The 17,235-nt window shown below is 48.0% G+C and overlaps 1 protein-coding gene across 3 annotated transcripts in view; it reads left to right on the forward strand.

Moving 5' to 3' along the window:
- Positions 1–17,235, forward strand: part of LOC138268135 (arylamine N-acetyltransferase, pineal gland isozyme NAT-10-like) — a 72,683-nt gene that overhangs the window by 20,449 nt on the left and 34,999 nt on the right. The window contains exon 2 of one of the 3 annotated variants that reach the window (XM_069217547.1): positions 9,560–9,693. The exons of the other annotated variants lie outside the window; for them this stretch is intronic. Within the exon in view, the coding sequence (XP_069073648.1) occupies positions 9,672–9,693 (22 nt within the window). The 5' untranslated portion in view covers positions 9,560–9,671. The remainder of the gene's footprint in view (positions 1–9,559; positions 9,694–17,235) is intronic. 3 annotated transcript variants of the gene reach the window in all.

Here is a 17,235-nt window from a genome sequence, read left to right on the forward strand (position 1 = left end):
GGTCTTACTTCATTGTTGCACATTTTAAAAGTACACTTTTTGCTATTCAAGCCTTCCTTCACAAACCTTGCGAAAAGCTATAATAAATGTTTTCGTCAGATTAAGAAGTGCATTCCAGACAATCTTTTAGACTCCTTTCAGTGTGTATATTTTGGCTCAGTCAAAAGTAAAGCAAAACAGTTACATAATCAGCCCAAGTAATGCAAAAGGGTTTAGAACACATAAATCACCACAGATGATCATACAGTGCCGGAACACCTGCGCTCCTCTTAGGTTAGGGGCAGAAATTCAGTGGTGTGGGACTCCTGCACCCCACAAGGCAAGGCCAAGCACGGAACAAATGCCCGCTGGTATGCTCTGCCGGGGCGCACACACTGTAAGTATGGATGAGAAGACCTCGCCCGGTCTCCGTGTGAGCACGGTGCAGTGGCTGAGAGTAGGACACCATGGCCGAACCCCTCAAGGAGGAAAGCAAGCTGGCAGGAAATGCCCCCTCACCAGCCACACAGTACCTGCAGGTTGGAGGTGGTCTCCGTGACCCCTCTAAGTCAACCTGATTAGCCGTCCGCTTCGGCTCCAGTGGCATCTCCCAAATAAGGGAGCGGCGAGTCACTGTTGTTGGGGCTAACAAGGCAGTGGTCTTCATTGCTGTCCTCAGCAGCTGAGGTTCTGGGTACACCGCATGTCCTTCGGCATGGAGCTGGGAATTTTTGTGGCAGGCTTCAGCAAGGATGGAGAGCAGAACTTGATGTTTCTCGAGTACCTAGGGTTGCCGGACCAAGTGGTTATGCAGTGGGGCTTCTCTCAGCGCTGCAGCATTCCTTTGTGAACCGGGGGGCATATTGCCCCTGAAGACAGGCAAAATTGGTCCAGTGACAATGTTCACCACCATCTTTTTAAAAAGGTAAAGCACTCTCCACACGCTGTGTTGCAGAATAAAGCACTCACCATGCGCAGGTCACAAGAAAGTGAAAAATGAGGCGCTCACCATGCTCTGGCCATAAGATAGTGTAAGATGAAGTGTGCACCATGTGCTGATGTAAAAATAACTGCAAGGGCCAGACTCGGAGTCCCATAGCCAATTGTGGGACAGCCACCAGTCCCAGGAGAACACTTGGGGCCCAAGCAAGGAGCAGTAGACAGAAAGACCAGCACAACAAAACAAGTTGTTCCAATGGCAATCTCTCCTGGCAGTACCTCCATGCCTTGGCAGAACAGAGTCAGAGCCTAGCTGGCAGCCGGGGAACAAGCAGAAAAGCAATCCAGTTAGTCCTTTAGGCCACCCAACAATTAGAAGGCAGCAGGGCAACAGCAGAAAAGCATTTCAGATAAGTCCTTTAAACAGTGCAGCAGTCTTTCTGACAGAGGTTCGGTTCCAGTTCCTAAAGTAATCTGAAAACCCCTGTACTTAAACTCCAAAATGTCTTTGATCTAGGGGTACTTCAAAGGATCCCTTTCAAATGTACAAAAAAACCCTTTCAACCAAGCCCTGGCTCCAGACATCAGTAGGCGGTAATCTATCATTATCAAACTATCAGTATGCAGATGAATGCAGATGTATCCCCTTTCATTCCCATACCTTCTTGTGTTGTGGCTGTCTGGAAAGTATGCACCAAATGTAGCTGTCACTCTGCACTAGACGTGGATTGGAGTGAGGCTGCAAAGCACATAGAGTTATATGGTCAGAGAAATGCCCACTTTCTAAAAGTGACATTTCTAAAATAGTAATGTAAAATCCAACTACAACAGTAAGTAGAATTTCTCACTACCATTCCAAACAGAGCAGCGCTACTTTTTCTGATCAGGAATTATCACTTAAAAGTATACAAAGGAATTCCCAATGCTAACCTAAGAGAGAAACATACCTCACAGTAGTGAAAAACAAAATAGGCTGTTTGTCGCTACTGGGACATGCAAAACATAAGGGTACATGTACTACCTTTTATCTACACAGCAGTCTTTCCATAGGGCTACCTAGGCCCTACCTTAGGGGTTACTTGGGTGTAATAAAACGGGAATTTAGGCCTTGGCAGATAGAAATGCCAACACAGGGTGACAGTAAACTGCGCACACAGGCACAGCAGGCCTAAAAGAGGTCTGAAAGGCTACTTCGGTCGGTGAGGTCATCAGCGTTGCAGGCCCATTAGCAGCATTTAATTTACAGGCCCTGGGTATAAGGTATACAACTTTACAAGGGACCTACAGGTTAATCAAATATGTCACACATGTGTAAGCCAATCATACCATGTTTAAGGGTAGAGAGCACATGCAATTTAGCACTGATAAGCAGTGGTAAAGTGTCCAGAGTCCTAAAGCCTACAAAAAGATTAGAAAGATAGGAGGAGGAAAGCAAAACGTTTGGGGTAACCCTGCAGAAAGGCCATTTCCAACAAGTGCTGTTTGACAAATCTTTACAATTTTTTTAAAACTAGTATGTCACTCACTTCAACTGCTGTCTTGAAGGTTTCCGGGTGATTCGTCAAGCGGGGCCCATTTTCCATAGGGATTTTTAGACACGACTATAGCCCAAACCGGTGGACAAAATTTACACCAAATTTAGCAGAAATGTAGCTCTTGGTCGAGAGAGCACCCTTTTCGTTATTTGGTGTAAGTCCGTTCAGTAGTTTCAGAGATATTTAAAGTTAAAAAAATATATATATATCGAGGGACGCGGATCCTACGTGGATCAAACAGTCCCTGTTTTGATATCTGAATTGCTACCAACACATCAACCAGGAAGTCTGTTGGCAGCCATGTTGGAAATAGTAGTCAGCTGAGTCCCAAAAATACAGTTAAAAATAAAGAAAAGAGACCAGGGTAGAAATACCCTGATTCCCCCCTAGGCCTGGTGCTGGGATTACTCAGGGACCCCACCAGGGCAAAAAGCATTTTTTCTTTATATCTTTCCCACAAAACCACGGAGGATCTGTGGAACCCAAGAAAAATAATTTAAAAAAACCAAGCAAAGTTTTGCAAGCTTGTTTCTATTGTAGCTCCCAGGTGGCCAGGTCCCGAGGGAATATTTAAATATAAATGATCAGGGTGCGGGGGTGCATGCTGACCCCTCCCTAATGCCAGTTTGGGCACCGGGGGCCCTCACCTCCCTGGGGCTTAATATTGTGAATTAAGAGGTGTGGGGTTGCCCAGCCCCCCTCCATAGGCCCTTAAAGGCCCCAGGGACCAACACCTCCCCAGGGCTTGGCCTAGTAATACGAGAGAGGGTCACGCAAACCCCCCTCCTGATTTGGAAATTGCTCCGGGGACCACCAAATTCCAGGGGCATGAACAATATTTAAGTGGGAGGGGGTCGCGCAGCCCCCGTCCCGGTCCATGATTGGCCCCAGATCACCACCTCCTAGGACTGGCCCTATGGTAAAGGAAGGAGGGGGCACAGATCCTCCCTCCTAGGGCCATTAAAGGCTATGGGGACCACCACTCCTCTGGGTCAGCTGCCTATGTCCTGAGGTGCCCGCCTTCGGGACATAGCAGTTTGCTGTTGCTTGGCGGGAGCTATCACAACTCCAGCCAAGTGAGAACAAACTGTAATACGGCTCTCAGCAGGTAGGAGCAGGAAAACTGCTCCTGCTCACTGGGAGCAGACTTTCCATCTGTTTTCCTGTTTGCTCTCCAGTGGGCAGGAAAACAGATGAAACAATTCCTCCCACATGCAGGGAGCAGCATTTCATGCTGTTCCCTGCATGCAGGAACAATGAGACAATGGGGCAATTGAGGCTCCTGCCGTGGTCTTTCAAAGAAAAAAGAAATGTAGGAACATGCTTGAGGAACAGTCGCATGGTCAAAATTACACAGACATGGTCACTGGAGGCCCTACCTCGTGGTCCTTGCACAGAGTTAGCCTGGAAAGAGAACTATACATTTACTCAATTATATAGCACTTACTAATTAGCCAGTAGAATGTCCTCCAATGGGATAGACATTTTAGGCAACACTGTGACCTCTACTTCGATAAATAGGCAGATGAGGATCTATTCTGGCACTGATGCTCATTTCACAGAAATGAAACTTCAGCATGAAGCTCCTACAAATATAAACATAGGTGCACCAGTTGAAGCTTTGCTTCTACAAAGGAAAAATCCTCCCAACTTATTAAACTTAACCAAGGCAAAACAAGAGTTTTTTATGTTGGATGATTAAGGGGGCTTGGCCACAGGGCCTGGCATCAGGCCAAGCCCTTCGGCCGACCCCCTGTGTGCATGGCCAAAGGCTGTGTTCGTCGCAGGGTTTAGGAACTTAGAGTGGGTTGGCCACATGGATCTCCGGGCCCTGGAGACCACCAACTCTCCGGGGTCAGTTTGTCCCTTAAAAAGGGTGGGGGGGGGGCATGCACGCCTCCCACCCTGTGCCCATTTTGGCCCCAGAAACCCCATTTCCAGTTGTAATGCTCCTGCTTGCTGGGAGTGGAGTTATGTTGACATTTGCTTGGAGGTAACTTTCACAGCCATTTATGGCCCAGGAGGGGGCCCACGTGGCTCTCCAAAAACATTTATGGCCCCAGGGAGGTGGTGAATGCCATGGTCAGGGAATCCATATGGACCCCCCCTCTTTATATTTGCCTGTGGCCCAGGGAGGTGGCAGTCCCTGGGGCACCGGTGGAGGTAGGCGCTGCCCTCCACCAATTCCTATTATGTAACCCCGGGAGGTTGTGGTCCCGGGGCCGGGGGGGAGGTCCATGCGGTCCACATGTTTATTTTTTAAATCTAGCCCCAGGGAGGTGGTGGTCCCATGGGGGGGTCTGTGCGGCCCTCCCCTTACAAATATTGCTTTTATGCCCCTGTAGGTAGTGATCCCTGTGCTCGGGCTGGTCCATGCGTCCCCCCAGTAATCATTTAATAAGAATTGCTCAGGGGAGGTGGTGGTCTCCTGGGATTGTAAAAGCCCTAGGAGTGGTGTCCGTGCACCCCCTCCTTTATTAATAATGCGGGAATGCCCCAGGACGTAGCCCACCTGGGGACAAAATGAATTAAGAACGCAGTAGACTGCGTTTTTTTAAAATTCTCTGAAAAATCCACAGAGCCCTGGACCAAGGCTAGGGAGTTAGGGTGTTCCTCCCTAACCCCTTTTCCTTTTTTTGTGTCTTTTTGGGGGGGGGGGCTCAGCTGAAGCCGAGTGCCAAAATGGGTGCCTTGTTAAAGTGTTAGCTGCCAATTAGATCTCAGCTTGTGATCTCCGGACTATGTTGTGCCTCCGTGTCCCTAGATATCTATATTTCTTTTTCCTTTAATATCTCCGAAACTGCTGAATGGATTTGCAATTTCATGTAATTCCATCTAGCGGTTCGGGCTGTGGTCATGTTCAAAATTCCTATGGGATAATGCATGGGGAAAAAGTGTTTAGAGGGCCCCCCTTTTTCTCTATCCCTGCTTGATGGATCAGTCTGAAACATTCAAGCCTGCTGCTAAACTGACTGTTGTATTAGTTTGACTGTTGTATTAGTTTAGAAAATTTCGTAAAGATTCATCAAGCGGCACCAAAAGGTATTGGCAAAACAAAAAACACTCTTGCTCTGGGAAACTAGCTCATACTATAACTACCTACTGGCAAATTTAAAAACAAATAAAAATATAAACAAATTCTATAACATTAATCTTGTAAACAAATATTATTAAAAAGATATATGTAACCAGTATTAGGAAATGTATTGGAGTCTGGAAATAAAAGATACACTATTCACAACTCCAGTTTATGCAACAGTAAAGAAATTGTAGGACTTAAGAGGGGTTTAATATATCACGAACACTCTGAAATGGGGTCTCTAGTTGGCAGTCGGTTTGCACCCTGTCCAAGTAGGGACCCTCACTCTAGTTAGGATAAGGGAGATACCCACTCAGATAACCCCTTCTCACCCCCTTGGTAGGTTGGCACGAGCAGTCAGGCTTATTTCAGAAGCAATGTGTAAAGCATTTGCACATAACACACAGACATAAATGAAGACACTACAAAAGAACACGTCACCAGTTTTAGAAAAATAGCCAATATTTATATATATAAAATAAGACCAAATACGATAAAAATCAATAATACAATAATAAATATATGGATTCTGCAAGATTTACTCAAAATTACAGTTCCTTGAAGTCAATAGCTCCACCTGAGGCTATCACGGCATCGTGAACCAAAACCAACAGTTCAGGCCAGCGAGGTGTCGCGGGCCAGCTATGGTGTCAGGAAGACCCGCAAACATTACCTATGGAATTGCAGGGCATCGTGATTTTTACAGTGAGCTCTGGAGAGCGGCGTTGCGGTGTCGGTTCCGGAGTCGGTGCGGGATTCATCAGGCCCTTGAAGTCACACGCATTGCAGATCGAACTCTGGGCTGATGAAGTCAGGAGCGATGGCGTGGATGGCTTTGGGGCTGTGGTGCGAAGCGTGACGATGCGATGTTGGGTGCCCACAGGTCATGGTACAGGCAGCAGCTCAGTGACAGAGTCCAGCGGTGTCAGTGAGACCAGGGCTGTGGTGTGAAGCGGGTCGGTGTGACGTGTGGTGTCCACAGGCCACGGTGCAAGCAGGGATGCCTGGTGACGACACTGGAGTCAATGGTGCTGGAGTTGGTGGACCGGGGCTGCAGTGCTGTTTGGGACGGTGCTTTGTGTACCTCACGAGCGGTGCCCACAGGCCACGGTGAAGGTAGCGGTGCTGCTGTCAGCAGGAGCGGTGCCGTTGGGAATGCCCAGGCTGTGGTGTGTGCATGCGATGCCAGAGTGTGGGGCCCACAGGTCGCGGTGTGAGCAGCGGCTCGGTGAGGTCATCAGATCACGGCGTTGGTGGGACCAGGATTGGTGTGCGAAGCGGGGCAGTGTGGGTCTGTGTGGCATCAGCAGGACGCAGTGCAGGGCAGCGGCATTGTTGACGGCGTCGCAGTGGTTTTTCTCCTTGAACAGCACAAAACACACAGTTTCCAGTGCTATGGGAAGAGGAAACTGAAGTTTTTGATATCCCTGAGACTTCCAACAGGAGGCAAGCTCTACTCCAAGCCCTTGGATAACTTTCTCAAGCAGGACACACAGCAAACTTCACCCTTTGCACTCTTGTCAGGCAGAAGCAGCAACTGCAGGCCAGTCCAACAAAGCAACACAGTAAAGGGACAGTACTCCTCCTTCAGCTATTCAGCTATTCAGCTCTTCTCCCGGGAAGAGGTTCCTCTTGATTCGAGAAAGAGTCTAAAACTCTGGGGTTTTGGGTCCACTACTTATACCCAGTTCTGCCTTTGATGTATGCCTACTTCAAAGAGAAGTCTCTGTTGTTCACAAGATCCTGCCTTGCCCAGGCCTGGCACCAGACACACTCCAGGGGGTCAGAGGCTGCATTGTGTGAAGGCAGGCACAGCCCTTTCAGATGTAAGTGAACTCTCCTCCCTCCACTCTTGCCCAGATAGCTCATCAAGATATGCAGGCTACACCCCAGCTCCCTTTGAGTCACTGTCTAGAGGAGAGGTGTGACCAGCCCAACTGTCAAACTGACCCAGACATGGAATCCACAAACAGGCAGAGTCACAGAATTGTTTATGCAAGAAAAGGCCTACTTTCTAAAAAGTGGCATTTTCAAACTCACAATCTAAAAGACAACTTTACTAAAAGATGTATTTTTAAATTGTGAGTTCAGAGACCCCAAACACCATATTTCTATCTACCCTCAAAGGGAATCTGTGCTTTAAAGTTATTTAAATGTAGCTCCCATGTTAACCTCTAAGGGAGTTGGGCCTTGCAACAGTGAAACCCAAATTTGGCAGTATTTCTCTGTTAGGACATGTAAAACATATCAGCACATGTCCTACCTTTTAAATACACTGCACGCTGCCCATGGGGCTACCTAGGGCATACCTTAGGGGTGCCTCACATGTACCAAAAGGGAAGGTTTGGGCCTGGCAAGTGGTACACTTGCCATGGCGAATTGGCAGTTTAAAACCGATCACATAGACACTGCAGTGGAAGGTCTGAGCCATGTTTACAGGGCTACTAATGTGGGTGGCACAACCGGTGTTGCATGCACAGTAGTAGCATTTGATTTACAGGCCCTAGGCACCTCTAGTGCACTTTACTAGGGACTTACTAGTAAATCAAACATTCCAATCAGGAATAAACCAATCAACAATACAATTTGCACAGAGAGCATATGCACTTTAGCACTGATTAGCAGTGGTAAAGTGTCCGAAGTCCTAAAGCCAACAAAAACTGGTCAGAAATATTAGGAGGAAAGATGCAAAAAGACTGGGGATGACCCTGAAAAAAGGGCCAGGTGCAACACAGTCCAAACAGTGTAACAGTAGGGAAATCAATGGAATTTAGAGGGGTTCATTTACTATTTCCACTCCAATCTGTGGAACATTAGGGAAAGCCTCAGACTTCAAGGGGTTGAATTTACTATTGCTACTCCAGTCTGTGCAAATGTAGGTAGGATAAGCGTTGGACTTCAAAGGTGTAAAATTTCCTATTCCCACTTCAGTCAGAGCAAAAGTAAGGAAAGCATTGGACTTTGGAGGAGTCAAATTTATTATTCCCTCTCCAGTATGTGCCAAGGTAGGGAAAGCATTAGACTTTGGAGGGGTTAAATATACTATTCTCACTCAATCTAAGCAAAAGTATGATGAAATGTTGGACTTCGGGAGGGTTACGTTTACTATTCCTACTCCAGTCTGTCGAACATAAGGGAAAAAATTGGAATTTGGAGGGGTTAAATTAACTATTCCCATCCCATTTTAGTCTGTGCAACGGTAGGGAAAGCATTGGACTTCAGAAGAGTAAGATTTACTATTCCCATTCTAGTGTGCAACAGTAGGGAAAGTACTGGAATTCAGACCGGTAAAATGTATTATTCCCACTCCAGTCTGTGCAAGGGTAGGGAAAGCTTTGGACTTTGAGGCAACCTCCCAGCTGGAGCTATTATGGGTTTCCTGGCCAGCGGCAATGCTGTCACCTGCAGGGTGCACTAGCACCCTCACAATGTTCACGGTATACAAAGCGGAGAGTGAACATTGCGATGGTGCTGGCCAGGTGGGGCCCCCTGCACCTAGTTTTCCGCCAGAACCGCCATGAAACCACTGGCGGAGAACGAGGTCGTAATCCCTGGCAAATTAGGATCTCCACCACCGTCAGACCGCTGGGACCCAAGATCCTGGCAGTCCGACCCCCAGGGTTGTAATGTAGCAGTCGGACTGCTGCTTTGGCGGCGGTTCAGACCACCACCGCCAGTGTGGCAGTCTATAAACTGCCACACTCGTAATAAAGCCCATCTCTTGTGCATACTGACCTCATTCCATGGTGCTTTACCCAGTGTCGTATCTGCAAGTAGCATAGTCTTTCTTCCTCTGTGATGTTGAATTCAATCATCCAGCCAGCATTCCCAGTGTAATGTCTGTATTTAAGTGAAAGCATGTGTGTGGAGGCAGCGAGGTTATTAGTCTTTGTGAGTGGTGTCCCACGATTTTAAAACCTGATGCACCAGTATTCTATGATATGAGTTTAACTGTCACCTATATTTAGGGAGCCTTTCTGTATCCCCACAAGGCCTGTCCATGACTGAATTTTCTATATGTACCCAGAGATTATCCATTTCCAAGAGGAAGCTTTTTCCAGTACTTTGTGGCAAAGCATGAGAAGGAATGACCACCAGCTCTTGCATGACAATTATTAGGAACACTGACTTGGAGAAGGATGGCTTCACAAAGAACATGGGGTAAGTTGATGAAAGAAAAGTTTCTTAATGAGTGAAGCAGATACGGAACAAGCATACAAGGAGAACTATTTTTGTGAGTGAAATAAAGGGTTTTAAATGTGGCTCATGTATTCAAAGAAAGTCAATGTGGCTCAGCAAAGTTGAGCAACAGCATTTTGAACCACCCAAAGGAACAGCATTTTTAACCACCTGATGGCAGTTTATCAAATGTTGTTATATGCCTGGGAAGAGGTATTCCCATAGTCCAAACTTGAGTTGACTAAGGGCCTGATTTAGATATTGACAAGCAGGTTATTCCGTCACAACAGTGACAGTTATCCATCCATCAAAATCTAAATCCCATTATGTCATATGGGATTTAGATTTCAGGGGATGGAATATCCGTTGCTGTTGTGACAGAGCAACCAATCTGCCAATATCTAAATCAGGCCCCAAGACCTGAATCACGATCTTCCAGCAAACCATAATTTTCAGAGGTCTTCAACTTGTGGGGTTATATTGGTGCATAAATATTTAACCTGATTCGTGGACCATTGGCTCTGCACCTGGAGTTTGTTTTTTGCTGCAATTCTTTCTCCTAACTCAGGGTCAAATTTAATATCTCAAATTTGTTCATATTTATTTTATATTCTGCAACTTGCTTGAATAGTTCCAGTTGTATCAGCCCTGGCAAGGATGCTGCTGGGGTCCTGAAGGTGAGGAGAACATCATCAGCAAACAGTGTTATCTTATGTCTCATTGAATTATATAGTATACATTTGATATCTGAAGATTGTTTCACATGGCATGCCAGGGGTTCTACGCTAAGAGCAACCCCTATGAAGTTTAAAAGTCCTAGGGGTATATCTGTTTAGAATGATGCCTGCTTTTATGCTACATAGTTAGCCATAATCTTTGCAAGTATATTATAACCCAAACCCTAATTTTTCCCGGATCAACTGGAGGAAGGACCTGTCAACCTATTTAACACATTCTCAGAGTTTTAAGACACCAAGAATGTGGGTGCAAACTTTTTATGTGCTTTCACGGCTACATAAATCGCTCTTCTATTATTGTTTTGTATTTGTGATCCCTGTATGAATCTCAACTGGTCTGGGTACATTAGGTCACAGAGCAACTGTTGTATTCTCTGTCTAATACTTTGTATATAGTTTTGGATCAATATTAAAAATGGCTATTGAGTTGTAAGAGAAGTAAAGTTTAAGGTCTTTCCTGTGATGATGCATAATTTTGGTTGCACCTTCATATGTTACAGAATTGACATAATTATGTAATCAACAATAGATAAATTGTTCAGCCTTAACGTTACTAATGTAAAGTGAAGTATCAGAATTGTATTATGGAAGCTGTATTCAAAATAGAAGTTTATTAGTTCCTGTATATTTGTGTTCTAATATTTGACTTTAACATGCTGAATTGTAGTACTCATGCACATATATAGCCATGTATTTTGATTTATATTGTCATGTTGAATTGCATATAATCACGTTTCATTTATAATTCCTGCTTTAATTTATAATTGCAAGATGCCCTTATAATCTTATAATCATGTATTTTGAATGTGCATTGCATGTTTTATTAAGTTGGCATAACTAAGGACCTGAATTATTATTTTTTTTTTGTGTTTCACCTTCAACTTGGAGTTTTACTTGTGTTGCTATAGTCTTTCTTTGCAGGTGCATCTGTGTGAGTCTACAGTTAATAAAGGGCATATTGTGTGTTGAAAATAGTGGGGTACAGGTGGAAACTTTGGCAGAGACAAGTAGTGCTAACAAACTGAGAAGAAAAGTCTTCTGTTTGTGTACCAGACATCGGGAACATTCAAGGTCATCCTGATGTTCAATTTGTGGGGTGAGAACTTGAGGGCAGTTGCCAATTTTAACTGTGCAAGGAAGATGAAAGAATAGTGGTGTGGATGACGTGGCTTTAACGAAGGTTCTGTAGGATTAATTGGTATTCACCCAGTAAGACGAAGGCAGAATCCCTTGAGTCTTGGAGGGGTACAGAACTCTCACCTCTTTATTCCTTTGTGTGGCTTTATGCTATACATTACCTCTCTAACAGAACTTCTACTGAGGTTTCTTTTAAGCTGTCACTATCCTATATTTCCTGAGACTTAATTAGGATTTTCCTTTAGTTTAGTTTAGGGTACTTATATTAACTTTGATTATCCAATGATCAGGCAAGAGGACCGCCGCAACTTATGTACAGATCATCAGATTCTGTTTCTTATCTTTTGTATTGCCTCAACTGAAATTCTCATATGCCTGATGCTTATACAATTTAATTTCATTTGATGCTTTACTTCACCTTTGGTGATTTTGCCCTGCTATTGCATGTTTTTGAGATTCGTTTATATCAACTTGGCTCTTAGGCCCTCATTATGACATTGGCGGTAAATCCCACTTACCGCCATGCTGACTGTCGCCAACATACCGCCGCGGATATCCGCCAACCATATTATGACACACACATACCAATCCATCACTATAAAGCCACACACACAAGTCCTCCAGCCCAAAGGTTAGTGTTAAACTGGCGGTATCCAAACCCACACCGTTACGCCAACAGAAGAACACCCACAAAATTATGACCCACGAATCACTGCGGCGGACATTCAATGGCGGTAAACCATTGGCGGTATATCCCGCCGCGCTCAAAATACACACACACATACAAAACAACATTACATTGGTCAAGTTAAATAACACACTCATACACACACCACATCCACACCACTATAAAACATACACCCACATTACCCACAACCCTTTAAGAATACAATTGCCAACGGAGAGAGAGACAGCAAGAGCACCCACACAACCAGAGCCACATACCACCATAACCTATACACCACCCACACACCTCACAACACACACCCCAACACATCAACCTACACACCCTCACCCACACCACTCACACTACACTCATGGCACCACAATGACACCCCAGGTTCTCTGAGGGGGAGCTAGGGGTCATGGGGTAGGAAATCATCCGGGTAGAGACACAGCTATTTGGATCACAGGTGCAGCAGATGTCCATTGCTAGGAAGATGGAGCTATGGCGAAGGATTGTGGACAAGTTCAACGCCGTGGGATAGCACCCCAGAACAAGGGATAACATCAGGAAGAGGTGGAACGACCTACGAGGGAAGGTACGTTCCATAGCAGAAAGACACCAACTCACTGTACAGAGGACTGGCGGTGCACCCCCACCTCCTCCCCGCAACTAACAATATGGGAGGAGCAAGTCTTGGCAATCATGCATCCTGAGGGCCTGGCCGGAGTCGGAGGAGGACTGGACTCTGGTAAGTCAATTCCCCATTAGTACCACCCTCGACCTGCATGCCATCGCATTCCCACCCTCACCCTCACTCCCATCACTCCACCAGCTCCCACACACCCCACCATCACAACTCACTCATCCCAATGACAAGCCCTGCATGCAACACCAATGTATGTACACCCCTCACAGACCTGCATGGACACCTATCACCACAGCATGCACACTAGAGAGAATCACCTAGCCCACTAAATAACAACTCACACAAGGCAAAGCTGCCAGGGCAAAAACAAACATAGAGGGCAACACACCCATGCACAATATGCAATATGTCACACGCAGAAACAATAACACTGCATTTACATTCCCAGAGGTAACCCAGCCAATGTCGCAGGCGAAAAGGTGCCAGGAACATCCAGTCTCCCCACGAAAGAGTCCCACAGTGATGACAGCAGCTCTGGTCGCCTGGATCTGGAGACCAACCTGGCCCATCAGGGACCTCCAGACAGTCGGTTACCCAGGCACACTCCCCCTCAGGAGACACCACCACAGCACCCATCTAGAGGGCCCATACCTGTGTCCACAGGACACGTCAATCAGCAGTGTGTCCACCACTACAGGGACCCCAGGCCACCCCACAAACACAGGACAATCAGGGACCTGGGGTTAGTGGCAGTGGACACACGGTTTGGGGGACAGAGGCAAAGGACAACAGGGATGCCGGGAGGACTGCTGTGTGACGGGGAGGACATGACCCTCCAGGAGACACTCACCGCAATCTTGGGAGCATACCAACATTCCCAGGATACGCTGTGCCAGATCCTGCAATATGTGTTCCATCGATTGCCGCAATGATGTAGAGGATATGTCTCATTGCATAGAAGTCAGCTTTCACTGTGGCCAAATCCTCCACCTGGGAGAAAACGATGTAGCTGCCCATGTGTTTAATCAAGGCAGACAACATTCTGGTCAGCACTATTGAGAACATTGGCTGTGACATTCCTGCTGCCAAGCCCACTGTCACTTGGAAAGAGCCAGTTGCCAGGAAATGGAGCACTGATAGTACTTGCACAAGAGAGGGGAATCCCGGTCGGGTGACGGATAGTATATTAGGTCAGGCTCCAATTGGGCACACAGCTCCGTGATTGTGGCCCTGTCAAGTCTATAGGTGAGGATAATGTGCCTGTCCCCCATTGTTGCCAAGTCTACCAGGGATCTGTACATGGGGGGATGTCTCCAACTCCTATTCAACCACAGCGGTTGCAATCTATGGGGCAAATGAGTGAGCAGCTGGTCATTATCTGTACATTCCAACCACTACAGTTCAGTGCATATTGTGATTGTAACATAATTTTGTTGGAGATGTCCAAATAATGCATTTTTGTGCTGTGACGCAGTTAGGATCCATGGCCTGCACCCCCCGGAGATGAGGTAATTCCGCTGACATTATGCGCTGTTGTGGGAGGCGGTCGAGAACCGCCGTGCAACTCCTCATTGGTTATCATTGGGCCCCATGGGGTACAGTGGCCAATGGTGATGTACGCCGGCGGTGACGGTGCGCTCCGACGGTGATGGTGCGCACTGCCACGGACGTGACCGCCATTTTCTATCTGTTCACTCACTTGCTATCTGACCTTCAACAGGAAATGACCTACACTGCAAGTGCTGCTGTGTCCTGTGTCTGGAAACGACCATGGCTTGTGTTACTGGAGAAAGGACCCCTGCCTTCACCTCGGTTGAGTTGGAGTGACTAGTGGATGCGGTCCTACCCCAGTACTGACTGCTGAATGGGCATCCAGACCAACAAGTGAGTACACCGTGAGTACGATGCATGGAGCGTGAATGCATGGAGTGCTGTGTGTGAAGGCCTCATGTGGGGGGGGGTTGGTGGATGGGCCCTGGGCAGCGTGCAGCATGTATGGTGGGCCATGTCTGTGCTAATGGGAATGGGAAGGGGCATGGTGGGCCATGAGTGTAACAGGCAGAACGGTCGGACTAATACCTTTCCCTGTGTCTATTTCCCTGCAGGTCAGCACCCATCAAAAGAAAGGTATATGGTGTGCCATCGCCAAGGACGTGCGGACCCTGGGGGTCTACAGCAGGCACAGCACCCACTTTTGGAAACAGTGGGAGGACCTGAGATGCTGGACACATAAGACGGCGGAGGCCCACCTTGGGTTGGCCTCCCAATGAGGAAGGGGTGCCCGTCGAACCTGACCCCCCTGATGGCCCGCATACTGGCAGTGGCCTATCCAAAGCTAGATGGGCGCTTGGGGGCATCATAGCAGCCACAAGGGGGTGAGTACAGTGCCCTAAATTACAACTTACACCTAGTGGGGTGGTATCCAGGTGGGGGGGCATTGCAGAGTAGGTCCCTTGTTGGACAGGATTCTGATGTGCTAGTAGGCATCCACTACTGGGCGGGGTGCATGGGTCCTAGGTACGCTGCAATTTGCATTAGATTTCCCTATCCATGGGCTGGTGACTAGCATTGTGACTGGTGGTGCATTGCCTAATGCGTAGGGCTGTTCCCTGTATGTGTGTGTGTTGTGTACGCCAACGGTGGTGCTGTTGCTGCCATTGACCAAGTGTATCCTTTGTCTCTTCCCCCCCTTTTTGTTTTGTCACCCTGTCCTTATGTGCATTAGCATCATCTGGCACAGAATCAGAGGCACCGGCGACAGAGGGAGATGCATCCCACAGGACCCAGGAGGCTGAATTCACCAACTGTGAGGGCACCAGTGGGACGGAGGGTGAGGGGAGCACCACGGAGGGGACTGGAGGGGACAGTTCGGACATGGATACCTCCTCCGATGGAAACTCCTTGTTGGTGGCAGACACCTCTGTGCCCACCCCAGCTACAGGTCCAACCGCCACCCTGTACCAGCACCGCCCTCCCAGCAGCCCCTCTTTGAGTTTCCCGTGCCCGCTCACCCAGGAGGGTGGGCATGTCTTTCACCCCTGGCACCTCAGGCCCTGCCCCAGTTAGCCCTGCTGCCCTGAGTGAGGTTTCTATTGATCTCCTGCGATCCATCTTTGTTAGGCAGGCAACCATTGTGAATGCCATCCAGGGGCTGCAGCCCAAATGCAACAGTCCAATGCATTTCTGGAGGGCATTCACACTGGCTTGGCGGCCCAACATAGATCAATCCAGGCTCTGGCCTCCTCTCTGATAGCAGCCATTGTCCCTGTTTCCACCCTCCCCCCTCCAACTTCCTCTTCGCACTCCCATTTCCCCTCAACCCCAACCTATCCCAAGCACACAGTCAGACGAGCAGGCACCCAGGACAACACACAAGAGTGGACATGGCAAACACAAGCACCACACTTCATCCCACAGGCATTACACAAACAACAACCTGAATCAGACATAGCAACATCCACTGCCTCCACTGTGTCCCCCTCCTCCTCATCCTCCACCTCCCTCCCAGTTGCGTCTCCACTCACACCTGCATGCACTACATCCTCATCCATTACCACCATCACCAGCACACCTATCAGTACACACCCCTCACTGGCAATCACCACCCCCACATCCATGCATACATCCCCAGTGTCCTCTCCCAGTGTGTCTATGCCCCCTCCTCTCAAAGTACACAAACACAAGCAATCAGACACCCAACAGCCATCCACATCAGAACAGCATCCAGCCCATGCACCTGCACCAAAACACAGCAGACTGACACCTCCTTCCACCACTCCCTCTTCCTCCACTCCCAAACCATCTCCCTCTTCCCGCCCCAATGTCCCTAAAGAAGCTTTTAAACACCAACATTGACCTCTTCCCTAGCCCTCCCGCTCCCATCCCTCACATCAGGCCAGGGTGGTCAAAACCCAGGCAAGCACCTCAACCACCCAGTCCACGGGTACGGTAGTGTTGCCAGCTACTCCCGCTAGGAAAGGATCCCTGCCACCAGCCAGACAGACGGAAAGGGTGCCTGTCCCAAGTGCGTCAAGGAAGGGCAAGGAGTCAGCCCCAGCTGCAGGAAGGAAGGGCAAGGAGGCATCCCAAGTTGCAGGAAGGAAGGGCAAGGGGCCTGCAACAGCAGGCAATAGAGACAAGGGGCCTGGTGCTGGGACTCAGTCGGAGCCCCCACCACCAACCATGGTGGTGCAGCTGTCCGAGGCTGCAGGGGATGGGCTGGAGCCTCCCCCACAACTGCCAGCACCGCCACCAGCAGCAGCAGTCCCAGCGAGCAGCTGTCCGAGGCTGCAAAGGATGAGCTGGAGCCTCCCCCACCACTGCAAGCACCACCACCA

This window comes from Pleurodeles waltl, chromosome 12 (genome assembly GCF_031143425.1).
Source record: "Pleurodeles waltl isolate 20211129_DDA chromosome 12, aPleWal1.hap1.20221129, whole genome shotgun sequence".
Lineage (NCBI taxonomy): Eukaryota > Metazoa > Chordata > Amphibia > Caudata > Salamandridae > Pleurodeles > Pleurodeles waltl.